The sequence below is a fragment of the Carcharodon carcharias genome, chromosome 20 (assembly GCF_017639515.1).
Source record: "Carcharodon carcharias isolate sCarCar2 chromosome 20, sCarCar2.pri, whole genome shotgun sequence".
NCBI lineage: Eukaryota > Metazoa > Chordata > Chondrichthyes > Lamniformes > Lamnidae > Carcharodon > Carcharodon carcharias.
This window is the reverse complement of record NC_054486.1, coordinates 25,015,653-25,031,734: the sequence shown is the minus strand read 5'-3', so window position 1 is coordinate 25,031,734 and position 16,082 is coordinate 25,015,653. Positions and strand designations below refer to the sequence as shown.

The window sequence follows — 16,082 nt, the reverse complement described above, 5'->3', positions numbered from 1 at the left end:
GAAGACCTTTTGGAACAGAGATGAGGAGAAACCTTTAGCCAGAGAGTGGTGAATCAATGGAATTCATTGCCACAGAAGGCTGTGGAGGCCAGGTCATTGAGTGTATTTAAAAGCGAGATAGATAGGTTCTTGATTGGTAAGGGGATCAAAGGTTATGGGGAGAAGGTGGGAGAATGGGGTTGAGAAACTTATCAGCCATGATTGAAGGCGGAGCAGACTCGACGGGCAGAATGGCCTAATTTCTGCTCCTATGTCTTTTGGTCTTACGGTCTAACCTTTGGGCAATTTCCAGCCCTATCTGCATTATGTGTTTGAATTATGTTGGTTACACTGTAAAAAAAAGCAAAACAAAGACTTGTGTTTCTGTAGCGCCTTTCACTACATCAGGACGTCCAAAAGCTCTTTTACAGCCAATTTACTATCTTTGAAGTGTAGTCACCATTGTAAGCACAGCAAGCTCCCACCACCACCTCCTAGGTGGTTTGCTCAGGCAGCATCTGTGCATCAACCTAAAATGTTAACTCGGTTTCTTTCTCCACAGATGCTGCCAAGGCCTGCTGAGTCTTTCCAGCATTTTCTGTTTTATTTACAAAAACTATCAGCCTGTTTTGAAATTTTCATTGACCACAAACCCCTCTCTCCAACCCCTAACCTTTTTAGGGGATAGAGTTCCAGATTTCCACTACACTTTGTATGAATAAGTGTTTCCTGGCATCAGCCCATGAGCAGCTTCAGTTGAATTTTAAGATCATGCCCCCTTGTTCTAGACTCCCCACTAATTAGCAAATCCTTTAATCTACCTGGCCTGAAGTTTTCACTTGGCTATGTTGGTTTTTCCGACATAATTCAGCCACAATTGCTGTAAAATGGCACAAAGTTTTGGGGAATTTTAAACCAAATTACACTCTGCAATGTCATCATTTTGAGCTAGTTGAAAAGCTGCTGGCCAAGCAACTGGGTGTTTCCACTAACAGTGCACTTTTGAGGATTCTTTAAAAATTAAGCTAGTTCTTTTTGGGTGCAAGGACACTATTAGACCTGTTTACATACATATAAGTTAGGAGCAGAAGTAGGCCGCTTGGCTCCTTGAGCCTGCTCCCCCATTCAATAAGATTGTGGTTGATCTGATTGTAACCTCAACTCCACATTCCCATCTAGCCTCTAACCTTTCACCCCATTTCTTATGAAGAATCTGTCTAGCTGTGCCGTAAAAATATTCAAAGACTCTGCTTCCATTGCTTTTTGAGGAAGAGAGTTCCAAAGATCCACAACTCTCTGAGAGAAAAAAATTCTCCTCATCTTTCTTGAATGGGTGACCCCTTATTTTTAAACAGTGACCCCTAGTTCTAGGTTCCCCCACCAGGAGAAACATCCTCTCCACATTCGCCCTGTCAAATCTCAGGATTTTATATGTTTCAGTCAAGTTGCTTCTTACTCTTCTAAACTCCAGCAGATACAAGCCTAGCCTTTCCTCATAAAACAATCCTCCCATTCCAGGTATTAGTCTAGTAAACCTCCTCTGAGCTATTTAGAAAGCAAAAGGTTACATTTTTAAAAAACTTGCTAAGAAATTGACTGCAGTAACTAGCAATTGGTCCTGCATATTTTTTTGAAAATAATTTCTAGTAATTTAAATATGTTACTCTCAGGTGATGGATTAACATGCTTAACTTTTGTGATGAACCCATTTGCAGCTGTATTAATAAAATTCCATTTAGTTACCACTCAAATATATTGCAGAGCATTTTTAGAGTGAAATTTCTTTCAAAGGAGTTTTGTTTTAAGATGCTGCTTTGATTGCGCTGGCTCATGGCAGATTGTGTTTATGTAAATGGGCGTGTGGAAACACGGAAAAAAAAACACTTTTCAAACTCTGTGGGCTTTGCCAATTGTGCTTAAAGCAGAATCTCCCCTCCCTGATGTTTAACTTTTCTGTGGTATTCTTACCCCCTCAGGGTTTGCTGAAGATGAAGATACTTCACCGTTTGCGTTATATCCTTGAAGTTGTTCGACCTGTTCCTTCGGTCATTCTTGACATATTGGAGATCTTGACTCGCATAGCAAGACACTCCTCAGAGGCTTGTAATCAGGTAATTATTCCATTGCTATTAATTGTTATCATGGTCAACTGCTCTGAAAGCATCCAATATAAAGAAAGTAAGGGTTTGCATTTGCTTAGTGCCTTTCATAACTTCACAAAGTTCCAAAGCATTTTACAGCCAATGATTAACTTTTGAAGCGTAGTCACTGTTGTGATGTGGGAATTGCAGCAGCCAATTTGCATACAGCAAGATCCCATGACCAGCAATTTCATAAATGGCCCTATAATTTGTTTTAGTGATCCTGGTTGAGGGATAACTATTGACTGGAACACTGGGTTGAACTTCCATGAAGTTCGTCAAAATAGTTCCTTAGAATCTTTTGCATTCACCATAGAGGGCAGATGGGGTGTTGTATCTCATCTGAAAGATGGTACCTGCAAAAGTGCAGCACTCCCACTGTATTACAGTGGAATGTCAGATTGGAGTGGAGATTGAACCTCATTGACTTATACGTGAGAAGGGCCTCAACTATTTATGATCTATATTAATGATTTGATTGAAAGGACAGAGCTCATTGTAACCAAATTTGCTGATGATGCAAAGGTTGGTGGGCAAGCAAGTTGGGAAGAGGATACAGAGTCAGCAAAGGGATATAAATAGGTTTAGGTAGTGGGCAAAAATTTGGCAGATGGAGTATAATGTGGGAAAATGTGAGGTTGCCCACTTTGGCAGGAAGAATTGGAAAGCAGAATATTATTTAAATGGAGAGACTGCTAAATGCTTTGGTACAGGGGGACCTGGGTGTCCTTGCACATGAATTAAAAAGTTAGCATGCAGGTACAGCAAGTAATTAGGAAGACAAGTGGAATGTTTGGCCTTTTTGCAAGGGGGATGGAGTATAAATGTAGGGAAGTCTTGCTACAACTATATAGGGCATTGGTGCGACTGCACCTAGAATACTGTGTATAGTTTTGGTCTCCTTACTTGAAGAGGGATACACTTGCATTGGAAGCCGTTCACTAGGCTGATTCCTGGGATGAAGGGGTTGATTACGAGGAAAGGTTGAGCAGGGTTGGGCCTATACTTATTGGAGTTTAGAAGAATGAGAGGCAATCTTATGGAAACATATAAGATTCTGAGGGAGGTTGACCAGGTAGATGCTGAGAGAATGTTTTCCCTTATGGGATGAATCTTGAACTATGGGACATAGTTTAAAAATGAAGGATCTCCCATTTAAGATGGAGACGAGGAGGAATTTCTTCTCTTTGCGAATTGTTAGTGTTTGGAATTCTCTTCCATGCAGAACAGAAGAGGTTGTATCATTGAACATATTCATGGCTGGGCTAGACAGATTTTGGATCTACAAGGGAGTCAAGAATTATGGGGGACAGACAGGAAAGTGGAATTAAAACACAATAAAATCAGCCATGATCATATTGAATGGCAGAGCAGGCCCGATGCACTGAATTGCCTACCCCTCCTATTTCTCATGATCTTATTTACCACTGAGGCAAGTCTGGAATTTAGGCTGGAGTTACATATAAATGCTGTGTGTAGTGAAGAGAGGGAATAGGAGAGAAAATGGGGTGATGATGGGGAGGAAGTTTTGGGTTTTGCGATAACGCACACAGAGGATGCTCGATAGACACTGTGGGTTGAAGGGAAAGGAATGAGTTGGAAGCCCAGGAAGCAGACAAAGTGGTCAGTTGAGAATCAAGTACGTGGGGGAGCACGAGGGGAGAGAAATCTCAGAACTGTTTAGAGTGTTCTGTTCTGGATTTAATGTATTGGTTCTTATACAGCCCTCCCCATCTTACAGCACAGTAGGTGGTAAATTGCACCCATCATTCCTGTGCCGGCTCATTGAAAGAGCTTTTTCACTTCATCACATCTCCTGCTCTTTCCCCATAGCCCTGCAAATCCTTTTTAGATATATATCTTGAAAGCAACTATTGAATCTGTTTCCCTGACCTTTTCAGGCAATACATTCTAGATTATCATAAGCCATTGCGTAAAGAATGTCTTTTCAATCTTGTGATCTCTGTCTTTCTTGCTCACCCAGATTCTGGGGTGCCCGAGGCTGCTAGAGACTATCGTTTCAGAGTTCCTGCCGTCTACCTGGAAGATCCAGACACTGGGAACGGGCGAGCCGATGACCAGTACCTATGGTGTGCCAATTGCAGCTGCCATGAAACTGATCCGTATCCTGGCATCTGCTGGAAGGAATATGTCAGCTATTCTGGTGAGGGTCATCTTAGCTTAACTCATTCTTCATCTGCCACACTTGACGACAAATGAAGGGACTCTTCGTGTGATATCCCTTTAAGCTGGTTGCTATTTTTTGGGGCCGACTTTGTGTGTCTGTGTTGGTGTTTTTCTCCACATGGTCTAACCTTTGTGTTCTTGCTTGCTCTCCATACCTCTCAATATTCTTCATTCTCAAGCAATGATCTAACTCTCTCTTTCAGAGGAACTGAGGAACGTTGCTTCAATTAGAATTTATGACAGCAAATTCCTCATTATAACTACCCTCTGTGTGGGGGGAAAAATTCCAACCTTCCTTTTGATCCTCTGATGGTAAATTTTTCCCCTCTAACGTTATTTCTTTGGCCAATCTGTCAGTATTTACCTTATCATTATGTTGAATTACATTGAATGTGCAGACCATTTGGTCCAATTAGTCTTTGGCAGTGTTTATTCTCCAGACGAGCCTGCTCCCACCTCTCTCCATCTAATCCGGGGAGCATGACCTTCTGTTTCTTTCTCCCTTAGGTTCTTATCCAACTTTCCCTTAAATGTCTCTATGCTATTTACCCCAACCACCCCTTGTGGTAGCGAGTTCCACATTCTAACTACTCTGGGTAAAGAAGTTTCTCCTGAACTCCCAATTGGATTTAATCGTGACTATCTCATATATATAACTCCTCGTTTTTGTCTTCCCCACAAGTGGAAACATCTTCTCTGTGTTTACTCTATCAAACACTCCGATAATATTAAAGACCTTTATTAGGTCATCCCTTAGCCTTGTCTTTTCCAGAGCAAAGAGCTAAAGCCTGTACAATTTTTCCTGATAGATATTACTTCTTAATTCTAGTATCATCCTTGTACCTTCTTCAGTACCTTGATACCTTTTTTTAAATACAGCGACCAGAATTGTTCACGATGTAGTCTAACCAAGTTTAACATCTCTGCATTTCAATACTGCCCCTCTAGCAATGAATCCTGTACTTTGTTTGCATTTTTATCACCTTATAATCCTTCAAGATTTAGAAAACCTCTACCAAGTCACTCTTCAGCCATCTCCGTTCCAGTGGAAAAAACCTTAATTTCTAAAGTCTCTCTTTATAATTATAACCCTTAGTAATATCTTAGTTGCATAAATGGTACATCATCCTGCCCTCTTATATTACTCCTTTAAGAGGGTGCCCAAAACTCTGTATAATCCTCCAGCTTATTTTGCAATCTATGCTTTAGGATGCAAAACCAAGGTTTTATTTGCCTTTTTATGGTCTATCATAGTTAAACTCACTACATTTGTTGACTTGTATGTCCATTTATCCATCTGTCTTTTCCATTTAAAGGCCATACCACTTAAAGTTCACTTTCTTTTCCTCTGATCTAGTAGTTCACATTTCCTTATGATAACCTGCATCTCCCACCTCTTATCCATCTACATACTCTTATTGTCTTTCACAATTCTCCTCACTGTTTGCCATACTTGGCCAACTCAGAATCATGGACAAATGTCAAACTGTATTTCAATTCCTAAATACAGTTCCTTTATTTATATTGGATATAAGAGTGGCCCCAGCAAAAACCCATGTGGAGTACCACTCAACCTTTCTAACTGAAGAACCTTCCTTTTACCCCTATTCTGTTTTTTTTTGCTATTTGATCAGCGCTATATTAACATGATGACATCCCCCTTAATTACAGTATTCTTTAAAATGCTATATTAATCACATCTACTTAATTTCCTCTACTTCTCCATGTTTCTGAAAAAAAATTAATCAAACATAACCTGTCCTTTTTGCAATCCAGTGTGCCTGGTCCTCATCAGCTCATTTCTCTTCATATGTTTTGTAATTTCATCCCCTATCATAGGATCTGGTAATTTACCAAGACCTAGTGAGACATACCTATAGTTTTATGGAATTCACTCCCTAAACCTTTACGCCTCTCTGCCTCTCTTTCTCCCTTAAGACACTCCTTAAAACTGATCTCTTTGACCAAGATTTTGGTCACCTGCCCTTACATAACTTTAAGTGGCTCGTTGTCAAATTTTGCTTCATAGCATTCCCGTGAAGCGCCTTGGGATGCTTTATTATGTTAAAGGTGCTCTATAAATACAACTTGTTGTAACACAGTTGCTGGTAAATTAATGATTCCTTTCCTAGACCTCAAGATCATGGGAATTCTTACCCTCAATCTTGCTGTCTTCCTAAAATTTATTGCATTTAAATTCCAATGATTCTTTGTCCCACAGTTGCCTGTGTTGATTGGGGCCTTGACTGGAGACGATGGTTAATCATGTACCTTCTATTACATCAATAGTGCTATATAAATACAAGTTGTTATTGACCAAGGAACAGGTTGCTCAGGTACACAAGATGAAAGCATAATAACAAAGACACTCTGGAAGTTCAGCACACGTTGTCTAAACCTATTACCCAACTGCTGCTAGAAATCCTATCATATTCAGCTCGGTTCACAACTAGATCAAAGTGCTTTTATTTTAACCAATTCCTAATCAGGAATCTACCTTTTGTTATTTGGCCTAGCCATCTCTGGTCATACAATTTTTGCTTCACTCTAGACTTGTAAGATTAAATTTGATTTTATTGTTTCTCTTCTATTTTTTTCGCCTAAAGACCTTAACATGAGGGGCTTTTAACATTTTGATACCATTTGTGGGCTGAAATCTACAGAACTGTTCATAATTCAGCACTAAATTGGCAGCATTGCTTAAAAAGACTACTAGCAGATCACAGTAGGTCATGCTCAGCTAAGGTTTAAGGCTAAGGCACATAGGACAGAGAAGAGAGAAAATAACTCCATATATTATTGGTGTTGCACAGGATTTGGGTATATTTGAGGAATAAAGTAGAGGGATCGCTGAAAAGAGACACTTTCTTTGTTGAAGCTTTTTTTCTTATGTTCATCAGGACAATTCAGAAGAATATACTGATGTCAATCAGTCTTGCAGTGTGGCGCATTTGTATGTACTGGAAGCTACATATATTAATACATAGGGTCCTGTTCTTTGCAGTCAGAAAGAACATGTACACACATTGTGCCTATTTCAGCTAAACAAAATAAGTGTCAGCCCATTCGCTGGTTCATTCCCCAGGGCAATGTCTTGACCAGTTAGATTCAACCTCTCTGGTTAAATTTCAAACAATGCTTGGCAATTAACTGTCAGTCACCATCAACTGGTGCATTCTCCATGGCAATGCCTCTGCCAATCAGAGTTCACTTGCCAACTAATCAGCGCACTCTTCTCATACAGTATAATTTTTTTGTTTCTCCTGACATTGTCCTGATGAGTCCAAGACGAAAAGCTTCAACAAAAAAATGTGTCTTTTTTTCAGCGATACTCAAGTTCTGTGCTACCAAATGGCTAAATGTAAAGGGAATTTTACTTTGCATTTAACCTGTACAGGTTAGGTCTGGGAATACTTGATGGGGCAGTGTGGAATGAGCAACAGGCTTTAGCTAATCTGTGTTATACTTGCCCTGGGAGTGTTCTATAATGACATTGGGTGCCTTCAGTGGAAAAGTACTCTTTTTCCCAGCATTGATATTTCTCACTTGAGTTAACACAGAGATTACACCCCCACAATTGGCATTAAATATCACTGAAAAAAGATCCATTGAGAGAAGTAGCTCTTTGTAATGAGCAGTTTATAGCTGTACATGGCACACACTTACATCTGGGCACGTTGGACTCTATCTATTGGTCTATGAATGAGTAGACTACTTAATAACACAAATGTTTTTTGCTGTTGCATAATTTTTTATACAGTTAAACAAATACAATATGAAGGCACGAATCGGGAGGTTCATATCGGAGGACCCTAGCGATCTGCTTTTGGAGCAGCAGGAGGCCTTTGTGTTGAGCATTGAGACCTTGCGGTTATGGGCTGTTGCGGCCAATTATGGACAAACATGTGACCTGTACAAGTGAGTGAGAGGCAAAAAGGAGACGGGGGTAGGATTGGAATATTTATCTGGCATGTGCTGAATGTGCATGGGTTAGGGGGCTGTGGTGGAAATATGTATGGGAGGTTTGCATATGCTGAAAGACTGGATGGGTATAGTGAAGGAGGAAGTTTGGTGAAGTCAGGGACACTTGATTTGAGGTGTAGGTGTGAGTATGTTCTGGGGATTGGCCTACATTTTTGCAGGGTACAATTTGGGGAGTGGGAGATAGGTAATTTTCCAATGTTTTTGGCCCTGGGGATTACATACTACCAGAGTGGAGGGTGATGAAGTGGGAAGAGAAGGGGAAAAGGGTCTAGTGATTCTGCTCGAAGCTTAATGGACCAATTGTTTATTTTCTAGCCTGTCAAATCCATATGTTTGCATCTTTTGCGGCCATTGAGATATCCCAAAATGCTTTAAGTACATTTGAAGTATATTTGTGCACAGCAAGGTCCTGCAAAATGCAATGTGGTAATGATCAAACAATCTTTTTTAGTGATATTGGTTGAGGGATAACTGTTGGCCATGACTGGGGAGAGCTCCCTTTCTCCTCTTCGTTTTTGAATTAAAATCTCTGAAATGGAATTTGAACCTTCTGATTCACAGACAAGTGTACTCCCACTGAAGTCCAGCTGACATAGAGTGAATGGGTATATATTTTCTTTAGTATGGGAACAGGGTTGCGTGAGTGATCTAAAGGCTACAAGTTCTGAGAACTGCAAGAAATGTATTGTGTATGGGATGGCCCTGAGGAGGAATCAAGAGAAATGTAGTTTAAATTGCCTGCAAATAGCTTCAGCACTGAAAAATCTCTTTGCTGATTTGAAGGGAGAGCAACTATTCCCTCACCGTGTGGCTCATTTCTGTTTGTCTTCCAGAGATTTCTATCCTGCACTGATGAAGATGCTTCAGACACTTCCGAGCCTTATCTCTCAGCCAAAGAAGGATGATCTATTGTACAGTTTTTACATGCAGAGAGCCGAGGTGTTGGTTTGCCTCCTGATCAATATCACTAACAGTGCAGGCTGTGCTGCTGAACTACAGGCCCAGTTCACCTCCAGGTACCTTTTTGAATGTCCCAACTGTCTCTTCTGGGTCATATGCCATTTTCTCTGAGCATTCTTCCAGCACCAAGCTCCCAGATCAAACCCTTCACACGTCTGAGCCTGGAATATTGTGCAACCCCACTTGACCATCAGTGGCCTGTTTTACTTTGGTCAGATATACTTCTGTGACTCCTGTGGAATCTCATCCTCTGTTTAAAAGTCACCAATTCAATCTACTGAGAAACCCACGCAGTTAGAATTTGTGTTAGCCCTATATGGAGTACAAGCTTTAGTGCAAACTCCAACTTGGGGCCCTTACTTCAAGGGTCTGCTTCCACATCTGGCAACTAACCTACCTCTCAGGTTGGTATGCTCCCACATGAGCTCTTCTGTTGCACCCCTAAGTGCTTCAGAAAAGACCTGCAGTCATTTAGAGCCTTTCACATCCTCAAGATGCCCCAAAGTACTTTGCAGCCAATGAAGTACACAGCAAGATCTCATAAACAACTGAGAGATAACGTTTCAGTGATGTTAACTGAGGGGCAAATATTGGCCAGGCCACTAGGGAGAATTCCCCCGATCTTTAAACAGCGTCATGGGATTCATATGCGTTCTCCTGAGAGGGCATATGGGGCCATGATTGAATATTTTATCTGGATGATGAGTCCCTCTGAGCAACGGGGACACCTAAAAGCTTAATCTTCATTGGCAAAATTGAAGCAGAATAAGAGGTCAAAGTGCCCTTCATCCCTAAACAGTGCGGTCCCAAAGGGCAGTAGTAAGACTGAAGTTCATCTTCTCTAAGAATCACTATGAATCAGGTCAGAAAAAAATTCCCTTTATACTTTCAGTATAAGTACAGTAGCTTTTGACATCCCTTCTTGAGACATACTTGTGGCAATGCAACCATGTCTCATTTGTCACCCATAATTCATCTAAGTGATGTATAAACGACTTGGATGCAAAACTAGAGAACCATACAATCCAAATTTGCTGGTAACACCCAAGTTAGGAAGTTGCAAAGAGACATTGATGGGTAAAGTGCCAGAACTGTGGCAGATGGAGTTTAGTGTTGGCAAGCATGAAGTCATTCACTTTGGACTGAAGAAAATTATATTTTCTAAATGATGAGAACCTAGTAACTGCGGAAGAGAAGAGAGGGATTTAGCAGTTCATGTGCAGAAATCATTAAAAGCTAATAGATTGGATTAAAAAGACTAATGCAATGTTAACCTTTATCTTAAGAGGGCTGGAATAAAATACAGCTGCACAGACCTCTGGATGGACCCCATCTGGGAGCACTGTGTTCAGTTCTGGGCACTGCATCTCAGGAAGGATCAATTGGCCTTAGAGAGGTCCACCAGAATGTTATAAGGCTGAAAGGGTAAATTATGAGCATTGGCCAGGATTGTATTGTGTTGAATAAAAAAGGTAACTTAATTGAGGTGTTTAAGATGATTAGAAGAATTGATAGGGTAGATAGAAACTATTTCTTCCGGTGGTGAGAGCCCAGAATATGGAGACACAATCTTAAAGTTAGAGCCAGGCCATTCAAGGGTGTATGAGAAAATATTCCTTCACTTAAAAGGTAACAGAAATCTAGAACTCTGTCCCCAAAAAGCTGTTCAGGCTGTGGGGGGAAGCCAACTGAAGATTTCAAAAGTGAAATTGATCAATTTTTAATAGGGAGGGACATTAAATATTATGAAATAAGGTGGGTAAGTGCATTTAAGTTACAGATCAGCCAGGATCTAATCGAATGAGATTATTAATTCAAGGGGCGATGTGATCTATTTCTGTTTCTATGCTCCTAATTCAGTGCTGAGTAGAGCATACTGGGTCACAAAGTGAGCCTAACAGTAAGACTGTCTCTTGCAAAAAGGACCACTGCAATGCATTAGGAAATGTTTGGACAGCCAATCCAAGACTGTTCCTTACAATGCCTTCCAGCACATTAAAAATTAAGACTTTGACTGTGGACAACCTAGACTTACGCCTCTGTGGGGCAGCTTCATTGGTGAGCTGGTGATTTCACGCCTTCTGAAATCACTGCTGTTATCTGCTATCTCGAGCCAGTGCACACAGTCCTCGTGCTTAATTCAAATCAATGAATCAACCAATGAACTCATCTCTTCCTATACCCCACCTTCAAACTTATGAAAGGGTTCAACAGGGTAAAGGTGGAGAAGATGTTTACAATTCTGGGATGGACCAAAATCACGCCCCATAATCATACGATAGTCACTAATAAATCCAATGAACAATTCAGGAGCTATTTCTTGACCCAGAGAATGATTGTGTAGATTATGCTACCTCAAGGAGTAGTTGAAACAAATAGCATAGTTTATATAAAGGAAAACTAGAATAAAAATATTTAACTGAAGGGAGGGCTAATGAAATGAAGCAATGGGCAGCCTTTAAAGAGGAAATGGTTTGGTTACAGTCTAAGTACATTCCATAAGGAACCAAAGCCAGAGCTTCCTGGATGATGAAGGAGTTAGAGAATAAGATGAAGCAGAAAAGGGGGGTGTGAGACAAATGACAGCTTGATGATACAATGGAGAATCAGGCTAAATATAAAAAAATACAGAGGGCAAATGAAAAAGGAAATAAGAGGACCAGAGAGATAGTGCCGAAAATAGATTGGTGGCTAACATAAAGGGGAATCTAAAGGTTTCCCCCAGGCTTGTTCAGAGGAGTGGTGGGGCTAATTAGGGAAGAAAATGGAGTTCTATTGAAGGCAGAAGTTGTGGCTAAGATACTAAATGAGTACTCTGAATTGGTGTTTACCAAGGAAGAGGAGTTTGTCAAAGCTATATTAAATGAGGAGGGTGCCGAGATAAAAATAGAGATGGCGTTAGAAAGGCTGGAAGCACTTAACATAGATAAGTCAACTGGTCTGAATGGGATGTATCGTAGATGCAGAGGGAAGTAAAGTTAAAAATTGCAGAGGTGTTGGCCTCAATGTTCTAATCCTCACCTACAGGGGTGATGCTAATGATACTAAAGGAAGATTGCAAACTTTCATACTTTTATTCAGGAAAGGAGAGGAGGATAAACCTGGCAATTAAAAGCTTTTAGAGCTTTTAGAAACAACCATCCTGGAGAAAATAAAATGAATTGGTTGGGCAAGTGACCTTTTCCTCTGCACTGTATTCTACGTAAAAAGTAACAGCCACTTGGACAAGCATGGACTAATGAAGGAGACCCAGCTTGGATTTGTCAAGGGGAAAATGTGATTGATTGACCTGATTGAGTTTCTTGATCGCATAACAGAGAGAGTAGATAAGGGCAGTGCTGTTGATGCTATCAATATCACTTTCAAAAGGTCTTTAATAAAGTAACAACTATTAGGCTGGTTTGCAAATTGAAGCCCATGGGATAAAAGTGGCAGCAGAAGAATGGATACAAAATTGACTAAGAGATAGAAAACAGAGTTGTGGTGAATGGCTGCTTTTTGTATTGGAAGCAAGCACTGGTATATAGTGGAGTTCCCCAAAGTTCGGTACTAAGAACGCTGCTGGTTTGATATACAGTAATGACCTGGATTTGTGGGTACAGGGCACAGTTTTGAAATTTGCAGATGGCATGGAACCTGGAGATGTAGTAAACAGGGGAAGGTAGTAATAAATTTCCAGGGGACATAGCCAGGCTGGTGGAATGGATGGACACATGGCAGATGAAATTCAGTGCAGAAAAGTGTAAAGTGATACATTTTGATAGGAAAAATGAGAGACAGTGCAAGCTAAGTGGTGCAATTTTAAAGATGGTGCAAGAAGAGAGAGACCTGGTGTGGTTTGTGCATAAATCTGTGAAGGTGGTAGGACAAAGCTATTAATAAAGCACATGGGATTCTGGGGGTTTTATAAAGAAAAGCAGAGAGTGGAAAAATCAGCAAGTTATGTTAACCCTATAATTAAAACATGGGCTTAGTTCCAGCTGGAGCATTGTGTCCAACGCTGGGCTCCACACTTCAGGAAGGATGTGAAAGCTTGGGTGATGTTACAGAAGAGATTTGCCAGAATGGTGCCAGGGGTGAGGGACTGTAATTATAGAGGTAGATTAGAGAAGTTGGGGTTGATCTCTTTTTGGCTAGGAAGAGATTTAAATGTAATCAAAATCATGAAGGGTTTAGGTAGTTAATAAGAAGAATAAAGTTAATAAAGCTCTGCAGTCCTGCCATATCCAGCTGTGAATGGCAGTGGACAATTAAACAACTCAGTGGGGGAGGAGGCTCCACAAGTATCCCCAACCTCAGTGAGGGGGGAGCCCAGCACAGCAGTGCAAAATATAAGGCTGAAGCATTTGCAACAATCTTCAACCAGGAGTCCATCTTGGCTTCCTCCGATGCCAGTCTTCAGCCAATTCGATTCACTCCAAGTGATATCAAGAAAAGGCTGAAGACACTGGATACTGCAAAGGCTATGGGCCCTGACAATATTCCAGCAATATTCCGGCTCCAGAACTTGCCATGCCCCTAGCCAAGCTGTTCCAGTACAGCTACAACACTGGCATCTATCCGGCTATGTGGAAAATTGCCTAGGTATATCCTCCTCACGCACGAATCCTCAAGGACGAATCCAACCTGGCCAACTGATGCCCACCAGTCTAATTTCGATCATCAGTAAGTGATGGAAGGGGTCATCAACAGTGTTATCAGGCGGCATTGATTCTCACTGACTCTCAGCTTGGGCTTCACCAACACCACTCAGCTCCTGACCTTACAGCCTTGGTTTAAACATGGACAAAATAGCTGAACTTAGAGGTGAGAGGGACTGGCCTTGACATCAAGGCAGCATTTGACCGAGTGTGCCATCAGAGAGCCCTGGCAAAACTGGAGTTAATGGGAATCAGGGAGAAAACTCTCCGTTGTTTGGAGTCATACCTAGCACAAAGGAAGATGGTTATGGCTGTTGGAGGTCAATCATCTCAGTTCTGGGAAATGACTGCAGGAGTCCCTCAGGGTAGTGTCCTAAGCCTAGCCATCTTCAGCTGCTTCATTCTTCCATTCCTTGTATCTTAAGATCAGAAGTGCAATGTTTGCTGTTGATTGAACAATGTTCAGCACCATCTGTGACTCCCTAGACACTGAAGCAGTCCATGTCTAAGTGCACTAAGACCTGGACAATATCCAGCTTGGGCTGACAAGTGGGAAGTAACATTCCTGCCACACAAGTGCCAGGGAATGACCATCTCCAACTAGAGAAAATTTAACCATCACCCTTTGACATTCAGTGGCATTACCATCGCTGAATCCCCCACTGTCAACACCCTGGGGGTTACCATTGACCAGAAATTGAACTGGACTAGTCATATAAATATGTGGTTACAAGAGCAGGTCAGAGGCTCGGAATCCTGCGGCAAGTAAATCATCTCCTGACTCCCCAAGGCCTGTCCACCATCTACAAGGCACAAGTCAGGAGTGTGATGGAATACTCTCCACTTGCCTGGATGAGTGTAGCTCCAACAACACTCAAGAAGCTTGACACCACCAAGGATAAAGCAGCCCGCTTGATTGGCACTCCATCCACAAACATTCACTCTCTTCACCACTAACGCACAGTGGCAGCAGTGTGTACCATCTACAAGTTGTACTACAGGAACTCACCAAGTCACCTTCGACAGCACCTTCCAAACCCATGACTGCTACCATCTAGAAGGGCAAGGCAATCACCACCCTGACTGGTCAAAATCCTGGAACTCCCTCCCTAACAGCACTGTGGGTGTACCTACACCACGTGGACTGCAGCGGTTCAAGGAGGAAGCTCACTACTGCCTTCTCAAGAACAGTTAGAGGATGGGCAATAAATGCTGGCCGAGCCAGTGACTCCCACGTCCCATGAATGAATAAATAAAAAGAGAAACTGTTTCTAATGGCTGAGGGTTTGATAATGAGAAGCCACAGATTTAAGGTGATTGGCAAAAGAACCAGAGGTGGCATGAGGGAAAATCTCTTTTATACAATGGATGGTTAGGATTTGAAATGCACTGCCTGATGCGGTGGAGGATACAGATTCAATAGTAACCTTCAAGAGGGTAAATACTTGAAGAAGAAAAAGAGCAGGTGGAGTGGGAGAACTGGATTATTCTTTGAAAGAGCTGGCCTAGACTCAATGGGCCAAATGGACTCCTTCAATGCTGTATTATTCTATGATTCTGGATAAGTAGATAAAAGAGAAAGGAACAGAAGGATATGCTGACAGGGTTAGATAAAGGAGGGTGGGAGGAGGCTTGTATGGTGGATAAAGTTGGATTGAATGGTCTGTTTCAGTGCTGTAAATTCTATATAATTCCTGAAAGCTTATCACATTAACACTGCTTTCCATCACCACCTCTAATTTTGCCCCGGGTTCCTTCTTGTGCCAGAATCTCCCTCTCCTGGTGAAGCATCCTGAGGCATTAACAGTGCTATATGAATATGCTGTAACACATAAAAATTTGTCCTAATGCCTAATCATACTGCTGTACAGTGTAACACTGCTGGACAGCTTGGCGCCACTGCTCATGATTGAAGCGGATCTTAAACTGACACAAGGCGGCTGTGGTAGGATTGCTGACTGATGTAGGGTGACTAGAACTTGATAGTGAGCATGTGGAGTTGGGGGGAGGGGGCAGCTGTGTTGGGGTCAATGACTGTTGCTAAGTGACTGATATATACAGCAACAAAGGCTGATTTTGTTTCCCATAGCAGAACACTTTTGAGTTAATGCTACCTAATTTTGAATGCCTCCCATCAGAGCTGATGATCTCGCAGTCAGTATTAAAGTGATTGACACCTCCTTGGTGTACA

General features: G+C 41.5%; 1 protein-coding gene across 2 annotated transcripts in view; it reads left to right on the top strand.

Moving 5' to 3' along the window:
- rpap1 (RNA polymerase II associated protein 1) overlaps window positions 1-16,082 on the top strand; it is a 106,064-nt gene that overhangs the window by 63,889 nt on the left and 26,093 nt on the right. For both annotated transcript variants that reach the window (XM_041215157.1, XM_041215159.1), the window contains 4 exons: window positions 1,956-2,090; window positions 4,105-4,284; window positions 8,068-8,225; window positions 9,125-9,307. In XM_041215157.1, coding sequence (XP_041071091.1) covers window positions 1,956-2,090; window positions 4,105-4,284; window positions 8,068-8,225; window positions 9,125-9,307 — 656 coding nt within the window. The remainder of the gene's footprint in view (window positions 1-1,955; window positions 2,091-4,104; window positions 4,285-8,067; window positions 8,226-9,124; window positions 9,308-16,082) is intronic.